The sequence below is a fragment of the Spea bombifrons genome, chromosome 9 (assembly GCF_027358695.1).
Source record: "Spea bombifrons isolate aSpeBom1 chromosome 9, aSpeBom1.2.pri, whole genome shotgun sequence".
Classification (NCBI taxonomy): Eukaryota; Metazoa; Chordata; class Amphibia; order Anura; family Pelobatidae; genus Spea; species Spea bombifrons.
This window is the reverse complement of record NC_071095.1, coordinates 1,013,503-1,031,971: the sequence shown is the minus strand read 5'-3', so window position 1 is coordinate 1,031,971 and position 18,469 is coordinate 1,013,503. Positions and strand designations below refer to the sequence as shown.

General features: G+C 39.6%; 1 protein-coding gene across 1 annotated transcript; it reads right to left on the bottom strand.

The window, feature by feature from the left end:
* Nucleotides 1-6,090: 6,090 nt before the first annotated feature.
* On the bottom strand, nucleotides 6,091-17,569 carry RCOR1 (REST corepressor 1). Its single transcript, XM_053475596.1, has 13 exons — nucleotides 17,219-17,569; nucleotides 17,037-17,096; nucleotides 10,508-10,588; nucleotides 10,110-10,162; nucleotides 9,725-9,886; nucleotides 9,511-9,629; nucleotides 9,201-9,269; nucleotides 8,795-8,876; nucleotides 8,475-8,669; nucleotides 7,942-8,019; nucleotides 7,132-7,189; nucleotides 6,739-6,968; nucleotides 6,091-6,441 (listed from the first exon to the last, which is right to left on the bottom strand). The coding sequence occupies exons 1-13, from the start codon at nucleotides 17,367-17,369 to the stop codon at nucleotides 6,406-6,408; spliced, it is 1,374 nt and encodes a 457-aa protein (XP_053331571.1). The 5' UTR covers nucleotides 17,370-17,569; the 3' UTR covers nucleotides 6,091-6,405.
* Nucleotides 17,570-18,469: the final 900 nt, after the last annotated feature.

Here is an 18,469-nt window from a genome sequence, read left to right as displayed (position 1 = left end):
AGATGTACGGAAAGACATCATCCCAACAACCGCATTGATTTATCTGGCATATCTTTAAGAAGACCATTGCCTTAGCTTACATGCTCTGTAGGCATCTCGTAACCTTCAAGATAATGACCGCCTTTGAGAAAAAGGATTAGTATTGAAAATCTTCAAGAGATTTAGATTTTCTAAACTTGAAATTGGAAATAATATAACAGCCGGGATGATATAAGTGATGATTATGACTCAATATCTAGAAGAAAGCCGTTCACATCTACACTTAAATGGAAGAGTTATAACTTTTTGAATAGAATAAAAAAGCCCCCCAGAGCTTTTCCTATAGAAACTATGCATTGCGGCTGATGGCGCCCGGGCGAGCAATGGCGAGTGCCGGATACGTCTGGGTTTGGCGTAAAACCAAGTCACAAAATGCGCTGTAAATGTGAAGATGTCAATGCCATACAATTTACAAGTAAAGAAAGCAAAAAAAAATAAAAAAAAAAATAAAAAAAAAGATATATATAAAAATAATCATGTATAAAGAATATATTTAATTGTGTGGTTGACAAATAAATTCAGTTTCCACTATATTTTTACAGTAAAATATTGACAAACCGATAAAAAAAAAATTCAGTGGCTAAGCAATCTTACTAGGTAAGGAACAAACAAAAAAATGTATTTACACAAACACCTGTCACACAATACATTTTAACCCCTTATGCGCTTTTGTGTACATTTCTCGAAAGAACTGCATATTGTTCATATTGTATAAATCTGTAGCAAACGCTTATGCAAATAACAAAATATAAACACATTATTATACAGCATGCATAATAGTCTAAGCTGACCCCCCCCCCCAATCTTACAAAGCCTATTAGCGATTGTGCTTTAGCCTCCGATTGAAGAACCGCGTTCATATAGAGCATGGCAAACGGGTTCGGCTTTGGCCGCCGCAATCTATTCGCAGTGTGTTAAGACTTAGGAATTTGCCGTGGATTTCAAAGCAATTACACCTTGGCATTGCTCCTCGCCGAAAATACCCAAGCTAAGACATCGATACATTACGTTCTGCATTCTAGGAAGTTTATCTTACCGATCAAAGAGGCTTTTAACCCTGATCATTACCACAAAGCTCCGACTTCCCTGAGATGCATCATGACAAACATTATAAACTCATTTTCCCCACTTAAAAGACAATTATGAATAATTTTAACATACCAGCTAAATGGATCTTTGTTGCAAGGGCTTTCCTCCCGCATAAGCCCACCTTATTACCTATCGTGGTCTTTGTAGCGGCACTGAACGTAGACGAGCAAAATACTGCTTTACAGAAAAGTTTTAGTACAATTCATCAAAAAGTGTCATTATCATAACCCAGTTTGGGATGAAATATAGCGTTAAACTCCATTTTGACACCCCCCCCAATATAAAATGAAAGCAACAGAGAATCGTGTGACCAGTGTGCTCACACAAGACCAAAATTCATAGTTTTTTGTGATCTAAAAATACATTAAATTATACGGTTAAAGCCATTATTGCTCTGGGAGTTGAATTATCACTATTTGAATGAACATCGATGGGAAAAATATGTTATTGACTTCTCCAGTACAAACCCATTTGGCGAATGGAAACACTGGGATTATCTTTTTTTTTTTTTTAATTTCCCCTATTTTTGAAAGACCATTGAAGCATAAATAAGCAAAGTGATTCTCTACGCAGATATCTTCCGCTAAAGCCAACCTTTACATTTCCAAATATTACAAAAAGATTCTAAGTCTAGTAAAAAAAATATCTACACAATATATGAACTACTTGTTTGCACCTTATCAAAGAAAATAAATACATTGGAATAATAAAAGAAAAAAAAAAAAATATTTGAGACATGAATGTGGTTCTTTGAGCTGATAAACCACCCCTTGGAGTGCAGAGATTTCTAGGGTTATTCCCTTACATTTCTGTAGTCCAATATTCAAGTGTTTTGCTTTTGTTAAAACATATTACCTAGCTAAAATTAAATAAAATTTAAGATAAACCTTAAAAAGAAATAAAAAACTACTAGTTGTCTTAAGCTAATCATACCTTGCACAATAAATTATATTATATGAGAAATACATTCCTGCTTTCACCAAAATATATAAAAATTTCACATTCACATGGATAGTTTTCACAATAAAAAAAAAAAAGGATTAAATATATTAAAGCAAGATTACGTGACCCTCATTTCACTGAAATATAGGTTTGTTCCCCCAAACAAAAACCTATAAAAGATTCTGCCGGAAACAAAAATCGTCTAAGACCCCTTCGCTGCCAGAGAGAGGTGCTGGAGGCCTCTTCAGGCGCATGAAGGATATGAAGAAGATAAGCCCAAGTCCCCGATCGCCCCAACAGCACATCGCAGCCTAATTACAGGGATGTCTGAACGGTTGGGGTTAACTGATCTAAAGGGGGATTTTATAACTATCTATATGGCCCTGAGGACAAATAACCCATGCGCAAACTCATCGTGAACACCCTTCAGTTGTCAGAAGGATGCTAAAGGGTTAAGACTTTGTGCAACATTCTTTCCTATCCTATACATAACGTACACAGTAACCATATATCGCAGTCCCAACTGGTTAGGTATGCAAGATGGACCTAAAAAGGAAACACGTGGGGGGGGCACTGGCAGCTGTTCATGATGGCAAAATATGGCAGTAAGCATGATTCATTTATCATAGAAATGACACCCCCCCCCATTATGATGCGATCAATGGGTATTGTAAGTCATCGCAGTGCCCTTTTGCCTCGTCGAACATGCATTACTATAATCCCTGCGACAATGATGATAAAATAGTTTGAATCGCACGTTACACAGCAGCGCTCAGCCTTCTCACCCTACTGAGGTTTTAAGGTCAGCAATAGACCCCCTGTGGCAAATGGCTTCATAGCCAGCAATCAACGGACTGCAACACCCATAACCCTCATCCAGCATTTTGCTAGGCACCCGGTTTTTAACATTAGCTGGAGATTTACCGGCCACAAAACAATTTAGTGTTCCAAAGAACTGATCAGGTTGGAAACAGTAGATTCGATTTTTTAGGGTCAAAACTTTTTTTTGCCACTTGGCTTGTTTTTAGAACAGTATGAATTGCTGAAGGCAATGGCCGGGTTCAAAAACTATCCTTTCCTATCGCCTCCCGTTCCCAAACGTGACTGTTTAATACGGTAGCGCTATCAGCCATTTTTGGATCCTTTTCTCTCTTTATTCCATTCTGTAGCGTATTTTAGTAGTAACTGCTTTGGTGTAAAACCACATATTTCAGAATCATTCTGGTTTAAACAGGGGGAATTTGGGGAAATGCAAAATTACCAATGTTCAACATAGAGCTCAGTCTTGCAGAACCATGTATGGTGTCTGCTCAGTTACCCGGCGCGTTTCGCACGACACTTGCATTTTTTTCCTCACTTTATTTTTGATCACCTCTAATGATCATTATAGAAAAGCAAGACCATTGTTAATGCTTCTGGATAACATAATTGGTAATGCCTGGGCATATAGTTGGGGCGAAATAAATTCTCATGTGAAGTTGTGAACATTTAAATAGGTTAAGAAACAAACCTAATATGGTTGGGATTCATATCAATGTAAAAAAAATTATAATTCTTATTTTCTAAAATATATTTGGGCTGAAAATGCTGAAGTGGGATAGTGAATATTTATAGGCCAATGATGTAAAAAAACATCCAAGCCACCCTGTATATTATAATATGGACTTTTTTTTTGTTTAAAAAAGGTAGAAAGGCACATAAGACAATAATGTAACATGAATACAGCAGAATGTGTGCCAGACGGGTCCAAGGACTTACTCCCTGCTTTGGCACACCGCAATTCAAAGTATTCTTCTACTATATAACCTGGCTCATTGTAAACAAAATTGGTATGTGTTTTCTCCCTAAATATATTAATTTGATAAGCTGGGGATCTTCTAATGTGTGTGTATATATATATATATATATATATATATATATATATATATATATATATATATATATATATATATATATAAACCAGTAATAAGTAACAGTTTTACTGCTAATAAAAAAAAAAGGATTATTCAAATATTGCACATACTAGCTTAAAAGGAAGAGAAATTAAGATATGATGTTATACTTTTTTTTTTGTTTAAAAGACGGGGTTCAGTTGATTTGCACATTTAAAAAAAACTGGATATTCAACTGAAAACATTAAATACTTTGTAGGTTTTTGTATGGTCACCACTGGCACTCTGGAACCGGAATTCTAAAAAAGTTACATACTCACATTTTCAGAATATACCGTATTTGCTCGATTATAAGACGACCCCCCAAAATCTGAATATTAACTTAGGAAAAAAAGAAAAAGCCTGAATATAAGACGACCCCAAAGGAAAAAAGTTTTACCAGTAAATGTTAATTCATGTAAACTATTTTTTTAATAAAAGCTATGATTGAGAAAAAGATTTTTTTTGTTTTTATTTCTTGTATTTTCCAACCTGTCCCCCAGTTACGCACATCTGCCCCCAGGCTTGCCACTCCAATATGGCACTGTGGCCCATGATATGCCTTTTAACCCTCTATATGCCACTGTGCCCCATGATATGCCTTTTGACCCCCAATGTGCCACTCTGCCTCCAGAAATGCATATTATGGGGCAGAGTGGCATATAGGGAGGTATAAGGCATTTCAGGAGGCAGAGTGGCATTAAGGGAGTTAAAAGGCATTGTATAGAGCACTCTGCCTCCAGAAATGCCTTATACCCCTATATGCCACTCTGCCATTTAGGGGGTTAAAAGGCATATTATGGGGCAGAGTGGCATATAGGGAGGTAAAAGGCATTTCAGGAGGCAGAGTGCTCTATTAAATGCCCCCTTAACGCCACTCCAGAAATGCCCTATGCCCCCATTTAACACACACACCCTATACCCCCATTTAACCAACACACACACACACACACACACACACACACTCTCTCTCTCTCTCCCCCCCTCTCTCACCCCCCTCTCTTACCGGTGCTTCCAGCCGGGGCAGCGGGTTGACGTCGCCTTCTGCTGCAGCCGGAAGGAGGTGTGGCTAGCAGCGGGGGTTTGTATGCGTCCGTCGCGTATACTTTCCCCGGTTGTCAGAGATCAGAGTTCCCCGCACCTCTGTTTGAGGTCTGATTAGAAGACGACCCCGATTAGAAGACGAGGTGTATTTTTCAGAGCATTTGCTCTGAAAAAAACCTCGTCTTATAATCGAGCAAATACGGTAATACATGCTACTCTTTGGATAGTCCTCCAAAAAAAAGTAAGAGTTACATTCCAGAAAGAAAAAAAAAATACAGCAAGATGTGAACAAATGAAATTTGCAGACTTAATTACGACAAATTAAGCGCTAGAATACAAATCCTGAAAAATCATGTATGCCACGTTGGCATGGTTTAAAAAAAAAAAAAAAAAAAAAAAAAATTCAAAAGAAAGCACATTTCTCGGATTAAAACTCTACAAATGTTCATCGGATTTCAGTTAAATTACACGTTATAAACCTATAAAAGTTCAAAACGGGAAAAGGAAACGAAACGTACATAAAAAAAATTGTCCTGCATGCAGGATTTTTTTTTTTTTTTTAATATTAATGCTAAAACTGATGCAACATCCAAAGCGCAGATCGTTCATGCGTACAGCATCGTTGCGGTTTAGCCAGGATTTGAGACGTCGGGGCGTTACTGGCGTCTGCAGACTGGAGATTATTATACCGAAGACTCCGAGCGAACGGCGGAAGCAGTGTGTGGATATCAGAGATGATTAAGGCAGATTTCAAACACGGCCTGGAAGAATTTGCCTTTTTGGTAAATAGCTGCTCATCCACAAAGATGACGAAGGTGTTTGGGTGAGGTTTTGTAATACCTGATATTCCGGTCAAATGAAGTAGAATAAACTAAAAATATCTTCTGTATCCGTCAAGTCAATTTTTTCTTTGTGTGTTTTTTTAAAAGTTTTTTTCCCCCTAATGAGCCAGATGCATAGCCAATATCAAGAGAAGAAGCCTACAAAGGTGAAGGAGTCTACACTAAAAATGTCTTCTGTTTCCGTCTCTTCGTCCTTTTTTCACTTTAGTTTCTTTGGGGGCGTTTTTTCTCTGTTTCCTTCTTATAAGCCAGACGAATAACCAATATCAAAAGGAGAAGCCTAAGAAAGCAAAGGAGTCTACACTAAAAATGTCTTCTGTTTCCACCTGTCCGTCACAGCTGTTTTTTTTTGTTTTTTTATTTTAATATTTTTTCTTATAAGCCATATGAATAACTAATATCAAGAGGAGAAGCCTAAACTAAAACTCCTTCTGTTTCCGTCTGTTCGTTCGTCCATCAGGGCAGTTTTTTTTTTTTTTATTTAAATTTTTTTTTGAGTTTTCTCTGTCCTTTTTTACTTAGCCAGATGCATAGCTGATATCAAGGGGAGAAGCCTAAGAAAAACAAAGATTAGCTTATTGTGAAGGGAAAAAAAGTGTACGCGGAAGACAGTAAAAATACATTTTGTAAAATAACCGAAAAGGCTTTAAAAAATAGAAAATTCCTTCAGAAATTATATAAACTACATCTTGCCAATATTCTAAACCTCATTAGCTAATGAGCTTATAGAATACAAATTTGGTACTTGTATTAAGATAAAAGGTACCACCAACCAGCTTTCCGCTCTCCCAAAGGAAGAGTTTGGCCTCCAAGAAGCCCCCGACATTTCGATTTCCCTCATCAACATTTACCTCATCCTCTTCATCAGACGTTTTCACAGCCGTGTCCGACAGCTTTATACGCTTTGCGGGGCAGTCTCCGTTCTCCTCGGCTTTTCCATGCTCTGCCTCCCATTCTTGCAGCACCTGATCGATGTTAAAGCGCCGCCGATAATTCACAAAGAAGTTCTTGACCTGCACCACGGATTTGTTTCCGATCACGTCAGAGATGGCCTGAAAGTCGCGCCCGTATTTACGGATGGCTGTGGAACGAAAAGAAATTGTGTGAAAAACAGGTTCACCTATGAAAAAAATGTGCACATATTTTATATATATATATATATATATATATATATTAGTCTGAAAAGTTAGTCTGAAAATATTTGCATCATAATGATTGATAATCATAAATGATTGTTTATTTACCTTGCACAGCAAGAAGCTGTTCTTCTGTTGTCCAACGAGCATTAAACTTCTGATTAGCCTAAAAAAATTTATAAAAAATGTTTTAAAAAAAATTCTCCGTTTCTTCTTGGTACATAAAACGTACTATCAGTTGGCCCGAGTCAGTATGATAACTAGCTGGTGTAACACGCAGCTGTAAACCATTACTGGGAACTCGATTTGCTTTGAAACAAACCCAATACCTCTGATAATAGTAGCGGATCCGATCATAAGCTTCCTAAGCTCTATTATCTTCAAACATTTCCTTTAAATTAGTAGTCGAAGGCCATACTGACCAAACATATCTCACGCATCCATGCTGCAGTTAGGGCCACCTTAACCCCTTCATGACAAAGCCCGTACATGTACAGGCTCACAATTCATTGTCCTTAAGAGGTTAAGAGCAGGTTGGAAGAACCTCTACTAATTAATAAAAACTGATGTTATATGGGAACGGAGAAGCTCGTACACAGCAGATGGGATAACTTATCAAAGCCTCAATCTTTTCCCAACCGATAACTCTGCGTCACGTACTGTGACAGTAACCAAGGCTCTAAACTCTCTTTCTTCATTCCCTTTCACCCACAACTGTTTGAAATTACTGTTGGGAAGCTGGCGTTGTCATACAGCATGACCCTGGATAAAGCATAGGCTGAAGACCATCGTAACGTTGTAAGTCATTGCAAACTACATTTGGGGTCCCGTGTCACCAAGTGGCAAAATCTCAAGCTTTTAAGACGCATAAGAGTCAAATAATACAAATACGAACCAACAAAACCATCAAAAGCCTACCTCCGCCACCTTGTATTCTTCAACTCCACCCTGAAGTTGTTCTTTAAGAGAGCTATTATTTTGTTTGATGTTCTGAATCTGCAAGAGAACACGTCCTTTACAACCTCTCTTACAGATGAACACCGCGGTACATGCTTACAATCGGCATGCGTACATTTTATTGGAAAGGGACAGATTAATGGATGGATGGATACGCAAAGCAGCAGCCTATAGCTAATAAAAGCAGAGCCGGGATAACCACATAGATGAACGGAAGATCAAAGAAAAAGGCAAACACCGTCAGAAAAAAGAAAGCGCCCCACCACACCAACCATATCTGCCTACCTAATAACCACACATGCACAACTGCAGAAGTGTGTGTGTATATATATATATATATATATATATATATATATATATATATATATATATATATATATATATATATATATATATATATATATATATATATATATATATATATATATATATATATATATATATATATTCCCCTGTGCCATTATGGCCCATAAATATCTATAGGGGTCATTTACCTGTCTCTTTATAGACACGAGTTCCATGTCCAGGTGCCGTAACACGGTGGTAGCAGCGTTCGCATTCGCAGAAACCGCGCCAACATCTTCCTGGGAGAGAAACATCCCCTTTGGGGGTTTTCGTTTGGCCCGGTTTTTAGCCTGCGATGGGTGTTTTTCTTTTTTCACGTGAGGCACGGTGTCATTTTTGGGAACCTGTTAACATACAGAAGAATAATTGACATATCTTGAACTAAAAAGTACAAAGCAACAAGATTTATAATAGCAAATGAGAGTCCAATACAAGGGTTCCAGAATAATAGATTATTATAGATTTATACCTCTTTCTTGGGTTCTTTTGGTTGGAGTTCTGCATCAATCTCCATTGCGTTGCTTCCATTGGCTTCCTCCATCTCATCCCCACTGAAAGAAACATAGCAGGGAGAGGGAAAGGATCTGACATTAAATACTTGAAAGATTCAAGTAACGATCAAACCAGATTTACAATTACTGCCGCCAACTCTTTGGAGTTTTTTTTCTAGAAAGTAATGGAACCTACTTAGAAAAATACGTTTTTGGGACAGGTCGGTCCAGCTAGCTACGATAAGCCCAACCAAATAGTTACCTATTCAAACTATTAGAAGACAACCAACAAATGCAGGGAAACATTTGGAATCATCACAATAAAAAGAGATAGTCCAGGGTTTTCCTAATAATACGTGTAAATGTAAAATTTGGTGAACATGCCTTTTCAAGTCCAAGAGCTCCACAGAGGCTGCCATGTTTGCACTGCCCTTCAGTAAGGATCTACCTAACCTGGGCAGACATGAAATATAATACAATTTTACAACAGCTGGAAAATACCGAAAGACTAATTGCTGCGATACGCCGTAATGCCCCCAGGAACACCAAAAAAAAAAAAAAAATGCAATTCCCCCAACGCAAAAAAAAAATGGTCCTGCTTGAGGTAGCTACATAAACCTTAGATTCAGACAAGGCATAATAAGGAAGTCGCACGGAGCTTGCCAAGCAGGAATGATAAAAAGTTAATCGTTACCTTTCCTCGCGTTCTCGTTTTTGTTTGCGAGCGTGGCGGTCCATCACGCTGGTTTTAGAGCGAGTCTTCTTCCAGGAATAGTAGAATTTGACCAAAGTGGCAATAGACTTATCAGGAAGCTGCAAATAAAGACCATATAGTGATGCCAATCCCTAAAACAAGAGGCATACCTACTTATATTTAAAGATTAATCGTCTTGGTGAATGCAGCTTACCATTTGCTGGATTCTGTGAAATGATTTTCCATGAAAACTAAAGGCCTGCTCAAATAAGACCTTGTCTTCCACGGTCCACTCATCTGGGAACGGAGTAAAATTAGGCAAGTCTGCCAGGGATTTTTCCATATCATGTTTATGCCAAAAAAGCATGCCGAGAGCCTGTAAAGGAAATACATACGCAAAAATAAACACATAATAATGACACAACAGGAAGATAATTCACTATAGGTTAGCATATGAGGGGCAGATTTCTCACAAATAATACTAATCTGTCCCTTCAGCGGTATTTATTTTCAATATTTATGATTAGTAATGAATTCATAGTATATATAAATAAAATTTTACACAACTGTCTAAATACACAGACACAAAGGGTCCTTACCTGCTCCATGTTGTAACCATGTTTTTCTTTTGCAACAGCAATGTATTCATCCACTGATAAATGCAAAAAAAAAAAAAGACCACTTTAAAAACATACAAAAATCCTTTTTTTTCCCCCCGGAACTTACAATATAAAATATAAAAGTAAATAATTGCAAAGGCGACGACAACTATTTACCGCCACCTAGTGGTCAAAACATGAATCCATCAAAAGTACCCATAAAGTTAAAATGTTTAAACAAAATATAAAAAGTCACAGCTGTCAGAATCGTCAAAGGTCATTGCTATGGCTTTTTCGGTGAGGTTTGATGTTGTTAGGTGGCTGCTGCCATTATATCATTAATTTTTTTTTTTTATATTATATATATACATACATATACATACACAATAAATACTTACATTTGGCTTCTGAGAGGTTCGGATTGGGGGACCACACCAACATGCCAAGGTCCTCACGTAGCAGGCAGCTTTTAGCGACCTCTGAAGGAACAAAGAAAAACAGTCTTAAAATATAAATCTTAAAATATCAAGGAAAACAGTTTACAAATTTTAACGATGTCAGTAAGATTTTAAATCTTATTGGCCCGTATAGAAAACTGGAGATTCTAAGCACTGGGGTATTTTGCATATTACAGTTTTTAAATCTGAAGAGTACAGTAAAAACAACGTGATCTGCGAAGGTCTTGACACGGCAGGGAAAACTCAACAGATTTGGATCATGTGGTTAAAGCAACAGGCCCTGAAAACACAAGGCTCCACTGTCTCCTGGGGTGGATTAAATGGGTTAAAGTAAAATCCAACACAGTTTCTTAAAATGTCAATTTAATGTCACTGCCCAAGTGTAATGCGCTGCTATGGCAGTTACTGAACATTACAATGTGGTCTAACTATTAAGCAGAAAATGATCACTGGAACCAGGAATATCAGGGCTGCCAATAGCTGGAAAGGGGAAACACTAGAAGTTTTCCATAGTGTCTCCACATGAACCATTGAAATAATATGACTATGCGCCTCCCTCTCAACAACACAGATTGCTATAACCGTGCTGCCACCTAGTGGTGAAAGCGTTACATGCACACATGCAGCTATGATACTATGATTCATGCTGTTCAGTAACATGTAACAAAGAAACATGTTTCCGCTGTAGAAGACATCTAAGGACAATCTCATAACACGACAGCCAGAACCCCCTCTATCCACAAGACAAAAGATCACGCGCTGAATGTACAATTACCCCGAGGGCCCACAGCTTTCTATTTTGCCCACCATTCAGTAAATGGAGTGGGGGGAAAGAAGTCTTAGCCTACAGGATTGGAATTACAATCTACCCGATGAGGAGGCAGACAGAGTAACCAATTTCATTTTGGATGAAAACTAAGTGAGAACTCCTGTCCCTAGTCAGAAAGTAGAAGCATCCATACATGGTGGAGAAAACCCATCTCTGGGCAAGTTAGGTTCATGTTTAGGGAAAGCGTTCATACGCCTGACTTGCCAACGCATGGAGCCCTCATCACACAATAGGCAATGGGTCAAACTATAAAAAACAACATCTAGAAGTTAGCAAGAACAATCTGGAACATTCCCAAACGTTTCCATCATTGGGAATAAGCGCAGGATGTGCTTCTCCAATACCTTTGTAAATTGCCATCTCATAAATGGGAAAAGCTAACCCGCTCCAGAGCTCTTAACTTACCCCCAGGATAGAAACATCCCGCATCTCCTACACCTATACATCGCCTGCTCCAGAGAGAACATTCTCCCGTATTCATCATCCGTGGAAGAAGTTAAAATAAGATTGTAGTTTCTGCCGCCTCAACGACATCTCGCATTATTCAGAGACAAGGTTGCAGGCAATTATATAATCTGGAGAACCAGCTAGAATATATTATGAGCCAGGAAATTATGTATCCATAGCAATCAATATAAAACCCCTCCAACTCTGTGCCAGCAGCAGAACGTAGTGTAACACCGTGCGTCCGACTATGGTGATTTATCACGCCATGAGCAGCGCGTTACACTCAAAGACGGCCATTTAAATGACTTTAGCCACCAATGGCCGAAAAATCTGCGTAGAAGGCTTTAAAAATCTATTTTTCCCCCCAAACACAGAATCAAAATCTGTTACGTCTAAAACAGAGGAGAGCGGCGAGTGCGTCCCAGAGCTGTTTAAATGATGACTCAGCTCTTCTATTGGGATAAAGAGAATATTATCTTTCCCCCCCAAGCGAGTCCCGAACACAGATGGTCAGGAGATCTGTCGCTCCAACCAGTCTTTGAAACGGCAATCAAGCAAAAAGACAGTCATTTACGCCACTTAGACGGGCAGAACGCAGAAGGTCAGCTAAATCCTCTTCCTCATTACGGAAACTTGAGCGGCGTCCCTTTCGTTATTCCCGAAAAAGGGTTAAATCACACAAAAAAAAAAAACCCTACTGACCAATCAGTGACTACTTTGCGTTATACGACTACAAGGTAAAATTAAAATATTAATATCAGAAGGGTATTTAAGAAACGTATTCTTCCCTAAGAAACCCATAAAAACTTGCAGAGATTTGCATTCATCAATAATTTTCAGATAAAATTTAACAGGACTGCAGAGTACGATGGCCCAAAACCGCTAATAATTAACATAATAAAATCACAGAGCCAATAGAGAGGAAGAGATTTCATCGGGATGCATTGAGAAAGTTAGGAGTTGTCTGCCGGTAGGCCAAGCACTGCAATACTACAACCAGCCCCAATGCTGCAGAATCCGTCACTAAATCTGAACTACTTGGAAACTTGCGTAATAGCAGAATTTGGCAATTAGGTTTTCCTCTGGTAAAGATAAGAGTGCGTGAACCGGCCTGAAATTAGCATCACTTAGGAACTCGAGTAACAATATCAATCAGTGTATTGCATATTATTATTACTGTAGCGCCATCATATTCTGCGGCGCTGTACAACGGGTAAACGGTGGTTTATAACAAAGGACAGCATTTTGAAGAGAAAATGCCTACATTGAATTAGCTCATTTTTGTCACAGGAGGCGACGTTGTCCTCACAAACCCTTTTCTTCTTGTCGTGTCAAATCACGATCTATAAAACCTGCTCTCTTTCTTCTTGCCCTCCAAAACGCAGCCGCCGCGGAGCCCCCCCCTCCAAAACGCGACGTTGAATATGATGGCCCCCCTCCAAAACGCTGCCGCCTCCAAACGACAACACCGCGGGGGCACCCTCCAAAACACTGCCGCCGCGCCCTCCCAACACCCCCAAACACCAGCTCATAAATATGATCACAATTTGGCAGCACTTATTAAAATTATTTTTAGCTCCGCTCGCTAATTCAATAACCCAATCTTCTGAACATTTCCTACTAAACCGCGCAGCGCTAACGTGTTCAGCAACAAAAATACTACATTGAGTTGTATTGGAAACAATTTGACTTTTTTCAGTTTTATCGAACTCCTGGGTGCCCTCGAGAAGATAAAACGCTAAACCCGGTTATACGACCAGAACCGCGGGAACCTTCACATCCCTGAACATCAGCGGGAATAATAATCATGAGCTTTTATTTAAAATATTTTTAATTCTCCTCACCCAGCTCTGGCTAATAAGGATCATCCCGATGGTAACTCTACAGTGTTTCTCGCTTGTCCTCCGTGACACAGGAAGTAGAATTATTAAGACACAGGAACACCCGGTATTCTGCGCGTAAAACGACCACATATTTAAAACGGCCAGGAATACACAAGAGCCGGCGGCGTGAAGCCGTAACCACCCAGTAACGAAGTAGATTACAGCTTCCATGCTGCTCGCCTAGCCCAAGGCTCTGTGATGACAAGGAGCATCATGGGAGTTGTAGTTTTAAAACCAGAGCTAAAAGTTACTTACTCCTAGAATGAGCATGATGGGAGTAGTACTGCCACAAAATGAGCTCTAGAGCACCTACTTTTGGATATTATATATATAATTCATTATTAAATGCCTATATTCGCCAAGTATTAGAAAACGAAATCACAAGTTTTACAAGGAGAGAATTCAAACTATAACCACAAATCATTTATTTTCACAGCTAACAAAACACCACAGTGTGGTTAACAATAGCTGGCATCGTACATCAGCCAAAAGAAAAACAAAAAAACACACATTTGCAACATTGAAAAAAAATACAAAAACAAAGAACTCCGGGGACAAAATAACCAGTCAAGTGTTTTCAATCTGTTCCTGGCATTCAGAAGCGATTCACATCTTGTCGAGCCGAGGTCAGACAACTGCCTTTTTTTTGTGGCTAAATTCATATCACACCACACACACACACACACACACACACACACACACACACACACACACACGCTCCATGTATCGCACTTCAAGAAATAAACAGGTTACTTTCCACAAGAAACAGACAACCGAGTGAGTTTTCAGCCAATAGCGTTACTCGGAAACGACGCCAAACCCGGACAAAGCTCATACAGATCTAGAACCGTCCCTGAGACTCGCGGCGCGGAGTGAAAGTTTTTCCAGGAACAGGGTCGCATGACGATGCTCACAATCAATACACTGATTAATATATTCATCATTACCCCAAACTACCAAAGGAAGTGTAAGCTCATGAGCCAACTGGGGGAATCATTAGTAGCCATCCCACCATTCTGCCCTAACCTTTAGCCGCCATACCACAGCAAGCCCTATCGCTCTTCAAAAGCCCAGAAATGTATCGCCAGCCGGTCTGCATTAAAAGGAGTTCTTCCAGAAAATAGTCTGAATCCATGTTTACCCCCCGTCCCCTTCAACTACGAAACTATTGTGGTCCGGCTCAACACATACACTGAGGTGTATCATGAATAAAGTGAACTTCCATGGAGGATATCCACATCTTAAAAAGAAAATTCTAGATGTCCTACGTAATAAAACTGAATAACCCAAGCAAAACATTTACCTATTTACCGGTTACTGTCCGGCACCATGTAAAATTCATAAAACATACTTTTTAAGTGGCTGCTATGGGCAAATAAAAAGTTGAGCGGAAAGTTTCATGTCCATGTAAAGTTTTAGGGGCCCACAGCTGGCCAGCCTGCCGATAGATCCAGACCAGGGGTCCTCAAACTGCGGCCCTCCAGCTGCTGCAGGACTACATCTCCCATACTCCTCAGCCAGCCCCTTAGCTGAAGGAGCATTATGGGAGATGTAGTCCTGCAGCAGCTGGAGGGCCGCAGTTTGAGGACCCCTGATCCAGACCGTAGGGTATTAACACGGTCTCATATTAAAGGTATAGCAATATAGGTATAGATATACAGCGATATAGGTATAGATATACAGCGACATAGGTATAGATTTACCATGATACACATTTCATACATCATAGAGACACAGAAAAATTGGTAATGAGCCAAAAAGTTATTAATATGCCGTCTCTGGTTGCCACATACCTGCTGAAGGCATTTAAACAATTTATAGGCTCCAACCCGATCAAAATGATATAAGAGCCCACGGCCGACTAATAATATATAATAATAAATAAAGACTGGATGCCAACCACCAAACATCCTCACTTTCCACAGATCCAGTCCCTAGCCATAGCGGAACGGAAGAGAGGTGACCTGACCCAGGGCTGGAGAACTATATGGGGAACGTATAGGATAAACTATATGTTTAACCAGGCAGAGCCATGCATCCTTATAGACAGATATGGGTAATTCATTTGGACATAAAACCATCATTAATTCCATTATGACACAGATCAGATTATTCGTAAAATTACTATATATATTTAACGAACCCCCTATATACATCTGGATGCAAATGACTACAAAATTACATGAAAACTATACAAACATCAATAATAAGAAACAGAGTTGGTTTACCAGAAATAATAATAATAAAAAAATAACTCATGAAATAAACCTATGCGCACAAACCAAGGGTAAATAATTATAAAAACACCTAATCTTTGAGAATTTCACAAGATCTGCCCACTATATGACCCGGCGACCCCCCCCATTACACAAACTGGAAGGGAAAGGGTGGCTTCACAGCTTACAAACTAAACAATGCAAGGGGGGGAGCAGCGCGCTCCATTAACACTATAGAGGCCGTGACTCAAGTGATCCAATTGGCCCTGGCCAACCAGTTACAACATTTGCATCGGTGCAGAGGCTCTTACTGGTTGGAAGGGTCCTAACTGGTAAAGCGAGAGCTAGGCAAGTATTCGAAACAGACACAAAAAAAAGTAACAATCTTATGTAAAAACAAAAATGAATATTTGTTACAAAACATTTAAACAAGAAACAAAATATTATTATATACTAAGATGTAGGAAAAAAAATAAAATAAAAAAAAAAGCCTCTAATGGAGTTTATTCCTCCCCTGGAAGAATAGCCTGGATCGTGTACCCTATAGCAGCAATGCCATCCTTCCAATAGACTATGGTACCCTATATCACATGCTATATAATAAATCATTTCAGGGCTCTGTCTCTTTAAATGGAATGCCATCATCATAAAGACCTATGATATATTAAAAAAAGATTTTTTTTTTTTAAATTGAAAACTGAATTTCTGAAAAAGTAACAAAAAAATAAGTCTAAATATTTAGCAATAAACATATTAAAAATATCCATTTTCTTTGCACAAGTCCGGCGGCACGTTTACACAACACGTTTTCCTCGCCTGCTGTTCTCTATCTGAACGGTAGGTGCACCGGAAAAAAAAAAGTTGGATTTTTTTCTCTCTCTCCCCCCCCATTCCTTATAATAAAAGAAAGCGCGAGCCACCGAAAAAGCATTAAAATAATAAAATAAAGCCCGTGTCGTGGGAATGCCACCTGACCGTGGGAGCTCGTCGGTTGGCCGTGGGGGGGAGGCATCAGGTAAACTACAGTCAGTCATTCTCATACAGCAAGTGCTCAGTTTGAGGCTACCACATCGCCAACAATAGTGTGGACTCACCCGGATCGTAGTCTGGCACCACGGCTTGGTACTGGGGCCCGATTCTCACACCGCCGCTACCTGGGAGGGGGGACAGAAAACACCGGGGGGGTCAAAAGCTGAACTAGTGAGGTGCAGGGTTTGAATTATTGGGGCAGTAAGTCCGGAGGAAGGGGTTAGTTCTAGGCTACCACCTGACTTACCATGCTCATCATCACTGGATGAGGTCGAGCTGCCCTCCTCCCAGGAGTTGTTGCCGTTGCCATTCGCTGCCAAACTTTTGTTACCGGCAGCGTTATTCCTACCCCTCCTTTTGCCCGACCCCTCTGCCCCCTTCTCGATCATGGCTGGCATTGGCAGAAGTGGGGTGGCTGTAAAAGGATATCGGGGTTTAACGTTAATTCTCCCACCCCTCCCTTTGAGGGGATGGGGGTGGTCTAAAACGTCGTCTGCGTCCGATTCGCGTGTCCGTTGATGCTGCGGTACCGACCGGGACAACTTTCCGTCACATCGTCGCCCCGCACTGGCCACTCTGTGTCTCCCTGAAGCACTGGCACGGCACAGCAGCTGAAGCAGCCTAACCTGCCTCCTCGTCTTCTCCGCCCACACTCGTCCTGCTACTGCCTCGTACTGGCCAACCGAAGAATTTTGGAAAATGGAGCTGCCCTCCTATTGGTCGACAGAGCCGTCACTCGAGAGCAGCCGGCGCTTCCGTTTGTCCGCGCGGTTGAGTCGCATCTTCTCTGGTACGTGGGTCTGGGGTTTGCAATCTCTACGCCCCTTGATACCAGTTATGTGTATCAATTCTTAAATGGCCTTATGGAAGGCTTTTTGATTTAATCCACGGAGATGTGGAAGTGTCTATTGAATGAAAGCCTATGGAAAATCCTCTGAAACGGGGAAATAGAGGAACGCTGGGCTGGGGGGAGTGAGTTTTTACGCAATAAAAAAGAATTACAAGTCGGTGGGACTATTTCTTTTGCCTCTGTCGGCGGATGGATACCGGCAGTTTTATACTTTATTGATATCATAAATAGAAAAAGAGTAAGAAATTACATATACACCTCACCATGGGGATGATTTGAAAAAATATATTTTTATTCATATTCATATTTTAATTTTACCACTATCATGAATGGGTTAACTTAGTTAAATAATTCATATTAGAGGACACTTTGAGAAATGTAAGTAAATTATATATATATATATATATATATAATATATTTATATATTTATTTATATATATATTACACACACTGCATTTATTTATATAGCGCCAGCAGATTCAATAGTTCTCTTACAATAGGGGCAGGGAAAACTGCCAATAATTTAAAAATGTGTTAAGATATACAACCTATTGGTATATATTATATGTACATTATATACATACATTAATATTATATATCACATTTACGGTACTTATTAACACGGCCATGTGTGTGTGGGGGTCCACA

Excerpts from the sequence above, each read along its gene's own strand:
- RCOR1 (XM_053475596.1), bottom strand. The coding sequence starts at position 17,369 with ATGCCAGCCATGATCGAGAAGGGGGCAGAGGGGTCGGGCAAAAGGAGG. Across the intron at positions 8,877-9,200 it reads GAGCTCTTGGACTTGAAAAG|TGGGGATGAGATGGAGGAAG; the intron begins GCATGTTCACCA and ends TGTTTCTTTCAG. Across the intron at positions 6,442-6,738 it reads CGTCTGATGAAGAGGATGAG|GCTTCTCCCCTTGATATCAG; the intron begins GTAAATGTTGAT and ends TGTTTTTCTTAG.